Source organism: Takifugu rubripes, chromosome 1 (genome assembly GCF_901000725.2).
Source record: "Takifugu rubripes chromosome 1, fTakRub1.2, whole genome shotgun sequence".
In the NCBI taxonomy this organism is placed as follows: domain Eukaryota; kingdom Metazoa; phylum Chordata; class Actinopteri; order Tetraodontiformes; family Tetraodontidae; genus Takifugu; species Takifugu rubripes.
In genome coordinates this window covers 18352330-18369863 of record NC_042285.1, presented here as the reverse complement: position 1 = coordinate 18369863, position 17534 = coordinate 18352330, and the positions used below count along the sequence as shown (strand labels likewise).

The following is a 17534-nucleotide window of genomic DNA, read 5'->3' as shown; positions in this document are numbered from 1 at the left end:
ATCTTTAGTGGCTCAAATTTAATGAATTAAAATAAACCATAAGTTCATGAAAAAGGGGAAATATTTCGATGGTAGTGGGCGTGACGTCGGAGGGGGCTTATTTGCATACTGCGCAGTATTTATAGTGTGATTGGCGGCGGAGCAGTCACTGCGTTTTGCGTCGGAAGATCTGTTCTGCATCCGCCTGGGAAAACAAGTGCTGGTGAGTCCCTTTTCTGCACTCTGCAAATTCAGATGTCGATTTATATTGAAGTGCACGTTACCGTCAAACGCTCGACCTTGATGCTTAAAAATGTCCCCGTTTTATTGTGAAACGCTCGGAGGTAGCGTTGAAAAAACCTGATTTGGGAGCAAATGTTTTACCCTTTATGGTGTTCCTTTCGACTTCTATAAATTACTACACTGGGTGTTGGCAGTTTTTTTTTTTTTGTTTGTTTGTTTTTAAATGGCTTAAAAGGGCGTTTTTCTGCTCAAGCTACTTGATTTAGGGTGCAGTCAAGAGTTCGTTTCCCCTCACCCCATTTGCGTTATAACTTCCTCATTCATGTTCTCTTTACTTCCTGTAACTTGTCTTTTTTTTTTTTTGCTTAGACCCTCTGCAGACATGAGTGACAAACCAGACATCAAAGAGGTCACAACCTTTGACAAGACCAAACTGAAGAAGACTGATACTCAGGAGAAAAACACATTGCCAACAAAAGAGAGTAGGTACCGTTGCAGACTTTAAAATTGGTGTATCTGGGTACTATTGCTAAAACTGCACCTCTCCCTTCCCAGCAATCGAACAGGAGAAGTCTGGGTAATGCTCTGGAACGTGTGCTCCACTGCACACGCCTTTTCTTCATGTATTCAGAATCATTCATCTAACTCAAGATGTGGCTTGCTAAAATGTCCCCTGGCACAATAAGGAAGTGACCTGTCAAAATGGTTCCTGTTCATCTGCTGCACTTCAGTTGAAGACCAGACATGGCCTCATCTGAGGGACCTACACTTTGAACAACGCCTGCCTTCTAGTTGCTTGTAAATTAAGTTTCTTGATGATCTGGAATACAAGTTTGTAAAAAAGATGCTCAATAAAAATTTAAACTCGACCAGGCTTGTCGTTATGGTGCCATGATTTACCTACTTCCTGTTTGAATGAAACTGATCTGCACCCACACACAATCTGTCTGCAGCTTTCTCTGCACAACAGTCTATATTTCCCAGCCTTTTGTAACTGCCCTTTATGTGGGGGTGCATTTCTGATTAATTACTCCTGGTAACTTCTCATGGGAGCGCAATTGTGTAACTGGCAGGGATTCATGCAACAGCTGTGCTGCTATGTTGACGGGCTCTGCAGAGGGACTGGTGAGACTTCCCGTTCATCCACTCCCTGAGGGCCCGCATTTATTAAGACATTTTTAGCATGGGAAACCGGAAGTTTGTCTTGTCGCTTTTTTTTTATTTTAAAAAGCAAGAGTGAGGAACCCTGCTAAATCATGCACACTCTTATGAATCTTGAGTGGCCATTGTTGCCTATTTCATGGAAACTAGACATGCCTCACAAGAAAAGTGCTTTTAAAAGGACACTCCTGGATCAACTCGCTCATAACAGCAAAGCCCATTTAATGTTTCTTTATCTCAATGGCAGAAAGGCTTTACACATGCTCAACCACGGAAACATCTCAGGATGTTTTACCTGGAAAAGTGGTGATCTTTAGGTCAAAGGTGTGGGATGATTCCATTTAGCATTAAAAAAATTAACATTTGGGACAATTTCTTTGGGGTAAGAAAAGCTCCCCAGCTCGGCATCTCCCTGTCACCTTCACATCGTTGAGGTTAAGAAGTTGCTGATAACACCCTATGGAAAATATGTCTGCCTGCCTGAGCAAGTTTAGGAGTAGTTGTGTTACACTGCTATTGGACAGGTTTCTTCATTGCTTCGAGGAAGCTAATTGTTAATGTGTAAGACTGAGTTCCAGTAGTTAAAATGGCAAAAACACTCACCAAAGCCACCAAGGTGTAAGATCTGTTGGGGAAAATGGACCTTTGGAAACTATACTCATGTATATTGAGTAATGTTCCCATAAACATTTTATATAGTGACTTTAATTACATCATTTGGTTGTGTGATGTCCCTCTTGAATTAAAATAAAGTTTCTGTGAAATGTTATCTCAGCCAGGTGCTGAATTTTCACCATGAAAATGTGAGAAATAAAAGCTGATAGTGGAAAAATGATCATTGTTTTTCATTTATATCGGGAGTTTTAGAGTCATCATGGCCTTAAGTTCTTTGTCTTCTTTGTCATTGCCTTGGTGGGAAAACTATAGCGTGCCCATTGTGTGACAGGTAGACACAAAAGCGGTGGGTGTGAGCCAGCCACTCCATAATTGGTGCTGTGTGTAAAAGAAACCAGAAATGTGCCACAAGAGATGTTGAACACATCTACAGTACATCTCCAGCAGGCTCTGACTGAGTTCATACACAGAAAGGTTTTGAATTTAGCAGATACTGATACAACTGGAGTTGGATTTTTCCACAAAGACAAACATATATGCAGAGGCAACACAAACACAGAGTTGCTTAACTAGTTTTCTTCTCGTTTGGTGAAAGGTCCGTATGGGATCAATGTGATAGCTGTCATGATACAGAGTTGATGATACAGAGCTACCTGTTACTGATCCAGTTTGGGCCTCATGACAAACTAGGCCTTCTTTTTCTTTAAGAGAAGCTTTTCCCAGGAGCCTGTTATTAGGACCCCCACCCTCAGCTCAGGTGTCAGGTTTAGGAATGCTGACTTCCAGTTCTATGGGTCTTGGAGAACCACAGTTCACATTAAGATGGGACTGGGACAGCGAGATGTGACCACAGAGTGATGACACAACAATGCAATCCCAGAAGTTCAACAGCTGTGAAGCTGCTACACCCAAATAAATAAAACCCTCTATTTGAATTTGTTCTGGCAAAGGGCAGGTTGGTGTGATTTTCTGTGTTTTTCAAAGCTCTGCTAGTTATGTCTGTCTGGTTATATACATCATAACATAAATGAGATGGATATTTTAGGTTTCATTTGTAAATCTCCATGATTATCAGGGTGTCTAACATGAGTCTCCGGTCTGCTGTGTGATTGCAGCTCATGTTGTAGGAGGTTGTTTGTGCCTAGTAAGAGATTCAAAGGTGTGTGATGGGATGTGGGTGAAACCCTTAACTGCAGAGGCACAAGTTTGTCATTTAATGAGCTGCACTTGTGGGCTGCTGGCAAATCTAGCCAGGAATATTGTTTAACCATCGAACTTGAGCTGTTTCCACGTGGCTAAATTTGTCAGTCCCGGTAAATCAGGAAACGGATATGATGATCACACTTGCAAGTATTAGAAATATCACAGCGTGTGAGTGTGCACATGTGCTATATATTGGAGATTTTACTCTCAACATTTTAATTGATTGATTACTTGATTGTATCATTTTAGGGGAAAGACTTACATTTAAAGGTCAATTACTGAGGTTAGACTGCACTATTCTGTGTGTGTCTTGAGACTTAAAGGCAGTTACGCAATGTCAACAGGATGTCTGTGTGACAGTATTCTACATGATTGGTCACATGACTTGCTTTCCCTGTCTGAAATGTCAGGTCTGGCTGCATAAGAGAATGTGCCACTCGCACAACATAAAACATTTCTCCATGATCGCTATGTTGTCCATATTCTGAAAATTGTTGATGCTGAGTCTTTAGATCAGTGGTCTAGAACCGGGTTTCACCTTGGATCCCAGTTTCCTAAGCAGGACAGCAGAGCCAGCTAGATAGTGTAAAGTGGGGGTTCTATTGAGCTCTGGAAGCCATTGAGACAAAACTTTTTTCTCCCTTATGCTTCCATCTGGTGCTATTTATGATATGGTCTCTCATTCTGTTTTCTACTTGCTATGTATCACTAAAGAAAAAAATCGTAAAAACCCACATCGCAGCTGTAATATTTAGATCAGCTGTGTTTAGGCATGTAACCTGGGGCACATTGTTCATTATTAGGGCATGTCTCATGCAGACTTACTGCCTAACTACCTTTTATCTTTGTAAAGTTTTGTTTTTATCACTAGCATCCCCATTTTTCTGCAGCAGAGAAAAGGGAAATGAAATGAGGCCATTACCATCATGCAGATAAGAACATAAATCTTAATATAAAGCAGACACATTTCAAACGTATTGCAATAGAGCCCCCGCAGTAGTGCAGACACATTCAACGTCCTGCTGAGAGCTTAAAGTTATAGGACGACATGTCTTATCCTGTTAGGCATGCATGCTTACAACACCTCTGCATTGTAGGGAAGTTAGTCTTATGATGTGTCAGTATACCCAGAATACACTTCCACAGAAGTAAAGGGAAGTTCTAACCTTTTACTTTAGGATTTTCACAAAAATGCAGATGAACCAGTAAAGCATTGTGTTTCAAAAGCATCTTTTTAGCTCCTTTTTGAAGCTCACGCTCATCGACTAAAGAACCCTAGAGGGGTAGAATCAAAAGGAATGCAGAACAGGCACATTTCCTGTTGCTTGAAAACAATTATATCTCGAACAAAGCCACTCTTGAAGTAAGCAGGTCTGTGCTTTACCATCACTTTAACATACAATATAACATACAACACAATATTTTAGGATCTATATCAATGACTGATCAGGCAAGTCCACTATGGATTAATGGGGAGCCACAGCTCAACTCTCTCTCTTGTGAGATGTTTGGAATTTCCCATCACTCACACACAAATGGACAAAAAAACAGGCCCGAGTTCCCAAAAGCCTGTCATTCTGGTCGAGCTGGGTCCTGTGACTGTGTAATCAGCAGGTAGCCAATGTTCCAGGAGTAGCACCAGGATCTCAAATCTCAAGACTTCTGCTAGAACATGCCCGTCATCTGACGTATTATAACTAATATGAGTGCAATGAGTTTAGCTTTTTTCCATTTTTCACCCATCTGTCATTTTTTTTACTCGCCAGAACAGCAGAAAGGTCTTGGTTCTAAAAATGATGAGCGGCATCCATTCTTGTGAATACTGTGGTGTTTAAGCACATTGCTGCAACCTCTGTTAAAGCAGCAGCAGCAGCAGCGGTGGTGGTGGCTCGTTGTTACAGCAGCCAGTAAATGCTGCAGTGCATTCAGTGATCACTTGTGCTCCTACTGAGGGCAGGATGTGGTTAGCCACAGGCATCGATTTTAAAATACTTCAAAATGCAAAATGACTCACACCAACTTAGTCCTTCCTTTTAAAGTAAAAAGCCATGCAGATGTGGGGGCCACAGAGAGGACATCTAAACTGACAAATTGGCACCCACATGAGATGCAACTTGCAGAGAGCAGATCAAATTGGGTTAGTGCTCTCTGCTAATCCCGGTTTAAGATGCATTATCAAATTATGCCATGGTCGTGTCTGCCTGCTCGCCTGGAGTCGATTTAGGTGAAAGAAGATTATTTGCTTGAGTGGATGCTGCAAGACGAGCAGGCACACTTCCTGAAGGTATTTCGGCAGCCAGTGCAGCAAGTCAAAGGGGTGAAAAACCCCAACAAACATCTTGTAAAGTAATTCTTATCAGAAAGAGCGAAGACACGAAACCCGAACTGTGTTCAGATATCAAAAACTGCTCATTTTATATTGAGACGTGATCGCCCAACATCATCGAAACAGTAGACAGCGACCTCTGCTGAGAGTTCTCAGTACTCCGGGGATATGAATCTATAAAAGGAGAAAAAATATACTTGTTTATTTCAGTTGATGTGCAGTTTGTTTGTTTTTTACTACATTTTTGAGTCTTTTATATTTCATCTGAATCTTGAAATGTTAGCAAACAGCTGGTGGAAGATTATATCATGTGGAACAGAACAAACTAAGTATATCAATCAGCTCCTTCTAAAACCTTTCAAGTTGATCAGATTTGTGGAATAAAATAATAAAGACAGACTCCAAACCTGTTTGTTCAGTGGGAGATTCCAGATCAGATGCCTCCTTCTCAGTTGGATCTGGTTCATCTGAAAACACCTTATTGACCAGTCCGGTACCTTCATCACCTTCATCATCTTCATCACTTCCTTTCTGACCCTGATGAGGCCTCTTCTGTTGTGATTGAGGGCAGAAATCTGAACCAATGAAGAAACAAACCAATACACAGTTTACAATAAATACACTGGTTTATATATATGATGTCCTCTCATATGGAGTCTCAACTTGCATTTAAGGATTAAGAACAGAATAATTCCTGCAAATAAATTTGACTTTAACTGTAAGAATTAACAAGTAAACAGAAAAAGAGACAAAGGTTAAAAAGACTGAACCTCGGTGGTTTCTGTGGCTGTTGGCTGGAGTCTGTTGAGCACCAAATCGCTCAAACTCCTCCATGAGACGTCTGATGATACCTGAGTGAACAGTGTTAAACAGGAGAACATCAGCTCCACTGAGTCTGCTTGTGAGAAGAGGGAGCATTAATGTCTTTGGTGCCTCATCTTGTACCTGACTTTCACCTTCTGGAATAAAAACACATTTCAATCAGGTGAAACTACCTGTTGCTCCCAGTTACACCAAATATTTGTCTAAGACCACCAACACTTTCAGTTTATTACAATATTCTGAAACAGAAATAAATAGTTTTGATCAAAATGCTGATTAAATCTATTAAACTATGATTAATGTCAGTAGTTGTTCCTGTAAACTTGACTGAGTTCTGAGTTTAGAGTTCAAAGTTTTGTGCATCATAAGGCAAAAATATACCATAGAAATAAAATCTTTGAGTATATCAGACCTGTATTCAGCAGCTTTACCTTTAATATGAGATTTCAGAGGCAGCTGACTTTCACCATCTTCAGCTGTTTCATTGTCCCATCCTGAAAGTTAAAATTCAGAATCCACCGAAATATTAATCATTTATAATACAAGTGTCAGTCTTGCATTTATTCCAATACCTTTATAACATCGTCTGTAGATCACTACACCTGCCACCAACACCAGCAGCAGCGGCAGCAGCAGGACGACTGCAGGCAGGACAGCAGCCAAAACTACAGGTGAACTTTCATCTGCACAGAAGACCAAAAGTCCACCCAAGGTTCAGCTTTTAAAGCTGTTTTTAGCAGAAACATTCAACTGGTAAAGAGGTAAAAGCTAAAATGGTAAGATGGAAGTGGTGCTAAGCCCATTTAAGCACACTCAAAAGTTAAGCTGGGTAAACTGGGAGTAAAGCAACATCAAATCCTACCAGAGTAACAATCCTTTGCAGTGAATTCAGCAGTTTCGTTGCTCAGGGGGTTGCTCACGCGGCAGCTGTACACTCGTTCATCATGCTTATTGTCCAGAAATATCCTCAACTGAGGGCCCGGCTGGGTGTTTCCATAGAAGAACCACTCGTACTCAATATCAGGCTGAGGTGCTGAGCACGTCAGCAGTCCAGATAGATTTGAGGTCTTGCTTGAGTTTGTCTCACAGGTGATTGTTGGTTTAGCAACTTTATCTTTAGGAAGACAGAAAGTAATGATGCATTTGTCACAGTGAGTGGTTTAAACTATTAAAATATAATTACTGAATACAAGGCCATCATAAACAGCCTGAGATCAGAGTCAGCAGTAACGGGCAGCAGTACGTTAGGATTTAATGGAATTATTTGAAACATTTTCCACAAACTCTTGTGAAAATGATGAAACAAAAGTGAAAATCTGAACAAAGTGAAGTTCAGCTGCTTCACTCGGTCGCGTTCGACATAAAAGTGCTACAAAATTAAACTGCTCAATTATACTTTACTGAGGTTCTATCTGAAGATAAATCAGTTAATTTTCTTTTAATATCTATTACAAATCTTTCACTTTGGTTCAGTAAAGTATCAGCAAAGAAATACTCACCAATAACCTGCAAAGTATAATAATAGGAATAGGGTTTCTTTTGCATGTATAATTGCAATTCATACAATCCGCTGTCTTCAGATCTGAGGTCGGTCAGATGCAGCTCTGCAGAGTGCCAGTCAAGAGTGGTTCTGTGTTTAAGTAGGTCATACACATCTTCTTCTTTGCCATTGAACTCGACCACCGCCATCCCATTATGCATCCACAGAATCAGATCAGGCTGCTGCTCCTGGATCTGTGGCTTTAATTTCACCTCCTGACCCTTGAGACCATATTTTATTGACTGTGCAGCAACTAGAAACAGAACAGAGGAGTGTTAAAATAAAAACAAGGGTTATGGTTGCTCAAGCACCTGAGTTTGGACAAATCCAGAATATTCATCTAGTTTTTATTCTATTTTCATTTCCTCTCATCAAATTGTTCAACCACTCAGGACCAGCCGTGGACAACATCACCCACAATCAGTGAGCCTGTTCTGATCCAATAAAACACAGTTCTGGACCAGTAATGTTGACGGACAGCAGCTAGCTTTCAAATGAACAATAGCAGGAAAAAAAGTTTGCTGTCAGAAACAACAGATGAAATCTCTAAAACAGCAACTGAAGGGTCACCGAGAAAATCACATAGCTGCAGTATTAACCAATAAAAGCCGCCATATTGTCTCATAACTGTGAGTGTGTATGAGAAAGAGAAAGTGAAAGTGTCCTCTGTGCAAATATGTCAAATAAAAACACAATATAAATATTTTGTACCAAAAGAAATGAAATATAGCAGTAAAAGCACTGTAATAACAGTGACCATCAAGAAAGATGAATAATAAGTCGCAAAAGAAGTTAGGAAGTTATCACAGAAATATTACTACACTCAAACCACAGTGATATGATAAAATGGAACTTTTACAACTAAAATAGTTTCAGAAAATATTAATGAATCAAATGATTGGTTATTTTCCGAGAGCTCAAACGAGGCATGAATCAGCACAACAATGACCTCCAGAAAGACTCACCGAGGCAGAAGGTCACATTCAGGAAAAAAGCCTGGAAAACCCGAGGAGCCATTCCAGGAGCACACAATAGCGCCGCAGCCTTCCTTCTCCTACAGTGATGACACAAAGTAACGAACGGGTTGATAATTATTTGTCAAGTTGTGACAAGCCTAAACCGCTACGAGCCAGGTAAAACCCAGGTGAGTGTATATTTAAATTTGTTTTCTTCCTGCCACAGCGAAAGTATCCACCCTCTCACTTCGCTGCGTTGATTTGATCAGAACCGGAAGTCTCTGATGCACCTACTTCCTGTTTGAATGCCGGGCGCTTTGCTTTGTTACCGGTCCAGAAGACCCACACGGACGTTACCTCATGCCTAATTAACAAAACGAGTAAATAAATACGTTTACATTTGCTATTGTGGCCCAGCTAAATGGACTTTACACAAAATTCTTTATTTACTGCATCCTAATTTACAGGTTTCCGCTCAGCTTCTAGAACAAACAACACTTTAAACATGAAATACAGCAACATATTCACATGAGTAAGAGCACTTTAATAGATGAACCAAAGTTTTCAACACAGGATGAATCCAATCCATGAATTTTTTTTAACTGAGCTCCACACAATGTCATGTCCCACTGTCCTGCAGCTGGTGGAACTACTGTTGTCCAAGCACAGCAGTCTGGTCAGGGTTTGTTGATCTGCTCCAGTCGCAGCTGAAGTGATGCACTCACTAAAATATTGGAGATTTCAACACAAGGCGTGTTACCTCGTCTCGTTAATCAGACCACAGTTGGAGATTGAGCTCCACAGCACTTTGTATAAAGCCAGCTTTAAAAATAAGAAAACAACTATTTTAACAGTAAAACAACTTTTAGGCTGAATTTCCACACCTAAAAACAATCACATATATTATTAGATTAGTAATAGCAATAATGCCCAACAATCAAATATCAAAGATTGTGTCTTAAATTTTGAAGAATTGATAATCCTTTGGTATTTGTGTCTCTCATGAGGAGTTTTCATGCTTCTTTAGATTCAACTCTCAGATTTCTTCTATAAAATATTTGACTGTAATACCGACAGACATTTGCAGGTTTAACCAACAAAAACACAATATTTCTCTATTGTACTAAACAAATGCAGAACATAGAGCTTAATTAGCTAAATGTCCTCATACTCTAATAAAACTATCAAATATCTCATGGAACAGTTTTACTGAAGTCCTTAAAAAGGTTAAAAAATATTTGTCAGAAAAAGGGAAAACAGCCCACTGAGATACCTGAGTGATGAATATACTTAAAGTCAAAGCTGCTTTTGTATTGTTCTCAGTTGGCTTCCTGTTGTCCATCTCTGGGTCTTCAGAGTCTGCAGACCTCTGTCTCAGTCTGCTCCTGCTCCACCCTGTAATCTAGCCCACTCTGTCTTCTCTCTGCTGCTCAGCATCATCCAGCACACCTGCTCAAACCTCCTGTCTGGCACATCACTCTTTGTGTTGTGCTCCAGCCTGTCCCCGTCCCTGTCCCCGTCCCTGTCCCCGTCTCCGTCCCCGTCCCCATCCCTGTCCCCGTCCCCGTCCCCGTCCCCGTCCCCGTCCCCGTCCCCGTAAATTGCCTTCTCTTCTGTTTTAACAAGTCTCTGCCGGTTCCCTGCCTGTCATCGCCTGCCTGATTTTTCCATGTTCTTCTCTGTGGATCATCACACTGTGGAATAACTTCCTGGATTACTTGAATGCTGCATCTCGTTGTGAACCTGAGCTGATTTCTAAAAAAATAAGATCTCCTGCTGGGTTCCTCCATTATTGCATCTTGGTGCCGTTTCTACCTGCAACACTCGGATCATCTTATCTGCATTTGTTGTTCTGATGATGCATTCATTCACATTCTAGACTTGTTCTTTGTCATCATGATCGCTTGTAATTTAGTTTTATTCTGCTTCTCCTGAAGAAACTGTTGGTCTGGTTCCCTCCTCTGGTTCTGACTGGGATGACTGGAAATGACTCTTGAAACAGCACCAGTATGAAATGACGTCAAGTTTATCTGAATGTCTGATTTATCAGCTTCTCCAGAACTGTTGTCAACTGATTGATCAGCTTCTGTAGAACTTGAGTCCGGTTCTTTGATGACCTGAGCTGAGCCGACTTCTCTGTCTTCACCAGCTGAATGAATAAACTGCTCTTTGTTTTCCTTCTCCGATGCTGAAAGGAACAGAAATATGATGCAACTCATAATTCTCAAAAGAATCAAGATATTTTAAATCATTCAACAAATAGGGTTCGACATCCTAAAAACAATTATATTGAGGGGCCAAAGATTTATTTTCTAAAATGAAGATGCAAAAGAAAACTAAAGTTGTTTTGTACAGAATATTTTTGTTAACGATACCATCAAGCTGTTTTGAAACAAGATTTCTACCGTATTGAATTATACGTATTAAATATTACCATTTTGTTGTTAACAGTACGAACTAGCCACTATTGCTGCCTGATGGGGATGTGAGAGGTTTTTCCCCACGTTTGTATATTGCTGCTGTGGTGCAGTCAGAGTGTCTGCAGGCCACAGAACTCCAATCCAACTGTAATGGCACTCCATCTTCTTACTTAACGTACCATTTTTAAGCTGCAGACACAGTAATTCTTCACTCGCATGACATGAGATGTAATTCCGTTTTAAGAGTCTTTATATGAATTCCAAAAGATTACAACTCACATAACGTGGCGGTAAGAAAACTTTGTGCTCCCGTATCTAATGCAGCTCACCTGGACTGACGCTGCGCATGCTCTCAGGGAGCGTCATCCAAAACTTTACATCAACAATCATTTTTATATTACGAGTTACACAATAACATGCACCATGCATCAAACAAATACAAATTGCAAACATAAATTGCACGTCATTTTTACACACATCATTTCTGCTCTATGGCTCTTACATATCCGGCCCCTAATTGGGTTAATTGTAAGATTACACAATTATCAATTTAACTCAAAACTAAGAGCCATCAAATTAAAACTATTAACAGAATAGAAATAATCTTTCTTAACTAAAATAAATCTTTTCTCTTCTTACATATTGTCCATTGTGTTTACATGGCTTCTTGCAAAAGGCATAACTTATGCACAGATCTCTCCAGGGTGCTGTTTGTTGTCTGCAACTTCACACGACGTACAGTTCCACTGGAATCAGGGAAAGTTTGTACTATTCTTCCCATGATCCACATGTTTCGTGGGGATGAACTGTCCACTACTAGCACCACATCTCCAGGTTCAAAGTTCCCTTTTTGTCTCGTCCACTTCTGGTGTTCCTGTAGGAGGGGTAAGTATTCACGAGTCCACCTACGCCAGAATAGATCCGCAAGATACTGTACCTGCCTCCAACGCTTTCTTGCGTGTAGGTCATCCTTGTTGAAGATTCCTGGTGGCATGTTGGGCTGGGTCTTCATCAACAGCAGATGGTTGGGAGTCAGAGGTTCAATGTCGCAGGGATCATCTGACACACTTGTTATGGGTCGGCCATTTATTATACTTTCAACCTCACAAAGAAGGGTTTGAAGACTGTCGTCTGTGAGGGTCTGTTCCTTTAGCAGAGCGCCGAGAATCCTACGCACTGTGCGTATTTGCCGCTCCCATATTCCTCCTTGATGGGAGGCAGCTGGACTATTGAAAATCCATTTGATGCCCCTCTCTTGCATTGTGTTCTCCATCTCTGATTGGTCCAGGTTTTTTACAGCTTCTCTCAATTCCTTCTCGGCACCAACAAAATTGGTGCCATTGTCGGAAGGCATTATGGAGATCTGTCCTCTTCTACTTATGAAACGACGAAGGACATTGATACAAGCACTTGTGTCAAGACTATCTGCCAACTCGATATGCACAGATGGTGAGGCAGGTAAACATAACACCGTACCTTTTAACAGTGCTCCGACCCCGTTTCACTTCAAATGGGCCGAAGTAATCAATTCCAACGTTGGTAAACGGCGGTTTGTCTGGTAAAAGACGATCTTCCAGCAGAGGTGCCATTTTTTGTTCTCCAACTTGTCCTCGAAGTCTTCTGCAGACCGTGCATTTAGATATGATCTTCCTGATGGCTGAGGTTGCTTGAGGGATCCAAAACCTTTGTCTCAACTGCGATAACATGTAGTTGCGCCCAGAGTGACCGATCTTCTCATGGATTTCATTCAGTATGAGAATTGCAACTCTGGAGTGTTTGGAGAGCATCACAGAATGTTTGGTCTCAGCTGGCATGGCCGCTCTGTTCAGCCGTCCTCCTACTCTCAGGAAGCCATCTTGCAACATGGGATCGAGCCTGTACACCTGGCTGCTTTTCTTGACAGGCTTATTGCTGCAGAGAGCTCTAATTTCCTCAGGAAAGCATTGACTTTGGCTGTCCCGGATGATTTCCGCCTCTGCTGTCATCAGCTGCTCAAAGGTAACAGATCTCTTTTCCATAGTACTTCTGTACCTTTCCATGTTCTGTTGCACGATCACCTTCTGCTTCTCTGGATCCTTTTCGGATTGACTGGTCTCACTTAGAAACTCTTTCCCTTTGTTTTTCAGGTGGATCAACAACTTTCTAACTTCCATAATCCATGCAACCGCCCTCTTCAACCGGTTCCAACTGTCGTAGTATTGAAGTAATTTGGACATACAGTCAAACTTTTCATCAATTGTGATTCAGATTCAGATTCAGATCCTTTATTGTCCCACACGGGGAAATTTACAGTGCAACAACAGCAGCAAGAGCACTCAGAGAAAAATAAGATAAAATCAAATAGAACAGGATTTGGAATATACAAAGAGGATGTATATTTACAATAATCCAGATAAATGGATACTCGGCCTCTGTGTACCTGTACATAGTACAGAGGGTGAATACAATATACATATCAGAATATATAATATTCAGATTGTGTTAGCGGGTGTTATGTTTATTGTGCAGTCTGACAGCAGCCGGCAGGAAAGATCTGCGATACCTCTCCTTCACACAGCGAGGGTGGAGCAGCCGCTCACTGAAGGAGCTGCCCAGTGCTGTCAGGGTGTCCTGTAGGGGGTGGTGTTTACTGTGATGGTTTTAACCTCTGGATCATTCTGCAAGTTCTGATTCATGTTTTCTGGTCTCTGTGGCCATTCACTTTCTGGCTGTAAGAGGAACTGTGGGCCATTTATCCAGTCTCTATCTTGCATCAAGCTTCTAGCTTTCAGACCCCTGGTCGCCTTGTCAGCCGGGTTCTGCGACGTCCTGACATACCTCCACCGCGATGGTTTAGTGGCCTCTCGTATGAGTGTAATCCTGTTTGCCACGAAGGTCTTGTAGCGGGCAGTCTCGCTGTCTATGTATTTCAGGACCGTTGTGCTGTCAGTCCAGTGCCCAGTATTTCAAAACTCCAAATCCAGATCAAAATGATCCGGATTTGTAAATCCCCCTATCCTGGTCTGTGGATCATAATAATCTATCCCAGTTTTTCAAAACCTTGCAGGATAGGATCAAAATGATCCTGATCCACCTGGATAGGGATTTCCAAATCTGTCCCTCTCACTGGATCATTGCCAGGAAACAGGAATTGATGTGTTTAAAAACAAAATAAAGCGCCATGTGTCAAACTAAAAGTCACATTTTATTTAAAGTTTTTACCACTATCTACTTAGATGTCAATGATATAACTTTAAAATAGTAACTCATGTTACAATAAATCAATATAATTTTCAACAAATCAATCCTGAATATTTTATTAAAAAATCAAAATTTCAAAAACAATATACGTACCATGACGTTTTACTCATGTCTTTTTCCAAAGTGAAATCAAACTGTATTATGTTGAAATTGTCCCATTCTTTATGAAAAATACAAGTTAACCATGGCACTTCTGACTGCTCTCCCAGCTGGTTCGTCAGTTTGATGTGGTTGTGGTGCCTCTATCAGACCTTCTGGAAGTGGAATGTCGTCCTCCTCCATGGGCACTCTTTTTTTTTGTGCTATATTGTGCAACACAATACATGCACAAATAATATTGCAGGCTTCTTTGGGCTCCACTCGGAGATAATTAAGGCAGGCAAATCTCTGTTTAAGTATACCATTGATGTGCTCAATTGTCCCCCTTGTAGATGTATGAGCATAGTTGAAATTTTGTTGTGAGTTGCTTGTGACTGTTGCAAAAGGTGTCATCAGCCAATGAAGAAGAGGATAACCACTGTCACCAAGGAGGATTCCGTCTGGAGTGTTTTGTTGAAACTGGTGGTATATGTGGCTTTCTCTTAAAATCCGAGAATCGTGTACAGACCCCGGCCATCGTACAACACAATTTATTATCTGGAGGTCAGCATTCCCAATCAACTGCACATTTATACTATGGCGCCCCTTCCTGTTTACAAATTCCCACTCTCTTTCATGAGGGGCTTGAATGTGTATATGTGTGCAGTCTATCACACCAATAGTGTTCGGCATTCCTGCTATGGAAAAGAACTGTTTTTTTGTTTTGTGAAATTTCTTCATTTTCAGGAAATTTCACATACTCATTTAATAAACTTGAAAGAGCTCTTGCCACAGAATGCACCACACATCCCACTGTTGATTTTGTGACTCCAATGCTATCTGCAATAACTTCAAAAAACGATCCACTTGCAAAAAAACGAAGAGCAATCAACACCTGTTCCTCCACAGTCGAGGCATGGCTCCTCACTGTTGGTCTTTGAAGATGAGGGCGAAGAACATCACATAAATAAATAATATCCTGTGTTCCGAAACGATATCTTGAATAAAGTTGTTCATCAGAGTACTGCAGAAGTAAATTTGGTCGTTCAGTATATTGCCGAGGCTTGTATTGCCTCTGACGTTGTTGCATCACATGCACTAGCGCTGTCATTTTGCTCAATCTATTTGCTACTTACCCCTTTTTAGCCAATCCCATGTCCCACCACACCTGATTTTAACGATCCCTCATGGTAGTATAAAGAGCCAGCCTGGGTGTGACTTGCAATCAGACAACATGGAGGGCAAGACCGAAGGAGGTCACTTCTCTGCGACTGAAACAAATGCACTGCTCGAAGGTGTGGGTGAAAATTATCATGTGCTATTTGGCAATTTCAGCTGTCCTGGACAAAGCGGCTCAAATGCCAAAACAAAAAATGAAATATGGGAGGAGATAACAGGACTGGTTAATGCCACCAGTGGAGGCCAACGCAGATCTGTGGATCAGATGGAAAAATCTCAAACAATAAGCTACTAACGTGGTGAATTTACTGGTTCTGGATATTATTGGTGGAGCAGATTCTTAAGCTTTACATGGGATTGTACCCTGTGATGTGGGAGAGTCTATTGGCTCCCAGGGGCCACTCAATCTGTCCAGCGATGGGCCAAGCACCCTTACCTTTGTTGAGTCAGATCAACCTGAACTGTCCACCAGCCAGACCTTGACCCAAGCTGCTGATGTGGTGAGGGTTACACCATCACCACAACCACCACCCTTGATGTGCCGGAGCAAAAGGCCAAAGAGTCATACACAGGATCATGCCTACTTAAAGCTGCTGAAAGTTGAAAAAGAGCAAACACAACAACAGCTTGTCCTCACCAATGAACGGATTAATTTAACAAAATTGAAACAAGAACTGGTGAAACCGCAAATTAAATTGCTTGAAAAACAATTAATGTGAATCACTTTACAGAAAAGTTATTTTGTGATGGAATTCTGAGAGCAAGTTTTCAGTTCTTTTTTTATTTTAACGGTCATATTTTTGTTACAATAAATGCTGTCTTGCACAATGTATATGTTTATTTTGGTACATCACTTGAAGCATAGTAGTCCCTTTTATATGTAATGTGAAATTACACAAGTATTTGTGTGACACACATGCTAACAAAATGCTTTAAAATGACAAGACTGTTGTGATCAACTATAATTTTTAGTTTTTGAAGTCACATTGTGAAGAGAATGACTCAAAATAACTGTCTTCGAGACAACATTTGTAAGAAATTACTAATTTTTTTTCATACACAGGATCATACACAGTGCCCAATGAGCTCTACTACTTACCACACCGGTAATATTTGATGGTAGATTGTCTGCATTAATTTTGTTTTTCAAATAAATGTAATAATATCTTCTGTGTAACATAGGTTTGACTCCAGAGACTGTGGATTTCAAATCGAACAGACTCAACTGGATGCTTTTCCTGAGGCTCACCTGACAATAGCTCCATGCGGGGATGCAAACATGCAGGAGTACCTGGACTTGGCCATGCAGAGCAATCAGTTACAGAAGGCAGAGTACTGGCAGTCTGCAACTGAGCTGTATCTGAAACTAAAAGAAATTACTCAGCTATGATTGAAAAGACATTAGAAAGGTGTAACTTGTACACAAAGTGTCTTAATTTGTCACCCGCAGCATCATTATTTTAAAGTGGGAAATATGAATAAACATAATGCGTAGTAATGAGTATGGATTTCCTTTTTTTTTTTTTTAAACAGATAAAATCGCAGACACATGAACGAAGGGAGGTCTTCAATCACACACATAACCTGGCTTATGGTGTGCAAGTGCAAACAGTAATTAAAACAGTAATTAAATACATCAACAACCAGAACTCAATAAATAGAACACTAACATTGAAAGTTGCAAAAGATAACATTTACAACGAACAAAAACAGGGTTAACACCAACCTGAACCCACAGACACACTGCCACAAACCAAGTATATCAATCAGCT

At 40.8% G+C, this 17534-nt stretch overlaps 1 protein-coding gene and 1 long non-coding RNA gene across 11 annotated transcripts in view; one reads left to right on the top strand and one right to left on the bottom strand.

The window, feature by feature from the left end:
- The first annotated feature begins 153 nt into the window (after positions 1-153).
- On the top strand, positions 154-1091 carry LOC101062825 (uncharacterized). Its single transcript, XR_003890775.1, has 3 exons — positions 154-202; positions 592-704; positions 778-1091. It is a non-coding gene; the product is annotated as an uncharacterized lncRNA (long non-coding RNA).
- Positions 1092-1588: 497 nt separating this feature from the next.
- Positions 1589-17534, bottom strand: part of LOC105418387 (ABC transporter F family member 4-like) — a 239284-nt gene continuing 223338 nt past the window's right edge. For 9 of the 10 annotated variants that reach the window (XM_029847085.1, XM_029847078.1, XM_029847105.1 and 6 more), the window contains 3 exons: positions 6298-6378; positions 5935-6102; positions 1589-5701 (listed from right to left, as the gene is read on the bottom strand). In XM_029847085.1, the coding sequence (XP_029702945.1) occupies positions 5616-5701; positions 5935-6102; positions 6298-6378 (335 nt within the window). In that variant the 3' untranslated portion in view covers positions 1589-5615. The remainder of the gene's footprint in view (positions 5702-5934; positions 6103-6297; positions 6379-17534) is intronic. The other variant, XM_029847091.1, reaches the window with a different exon arrangement.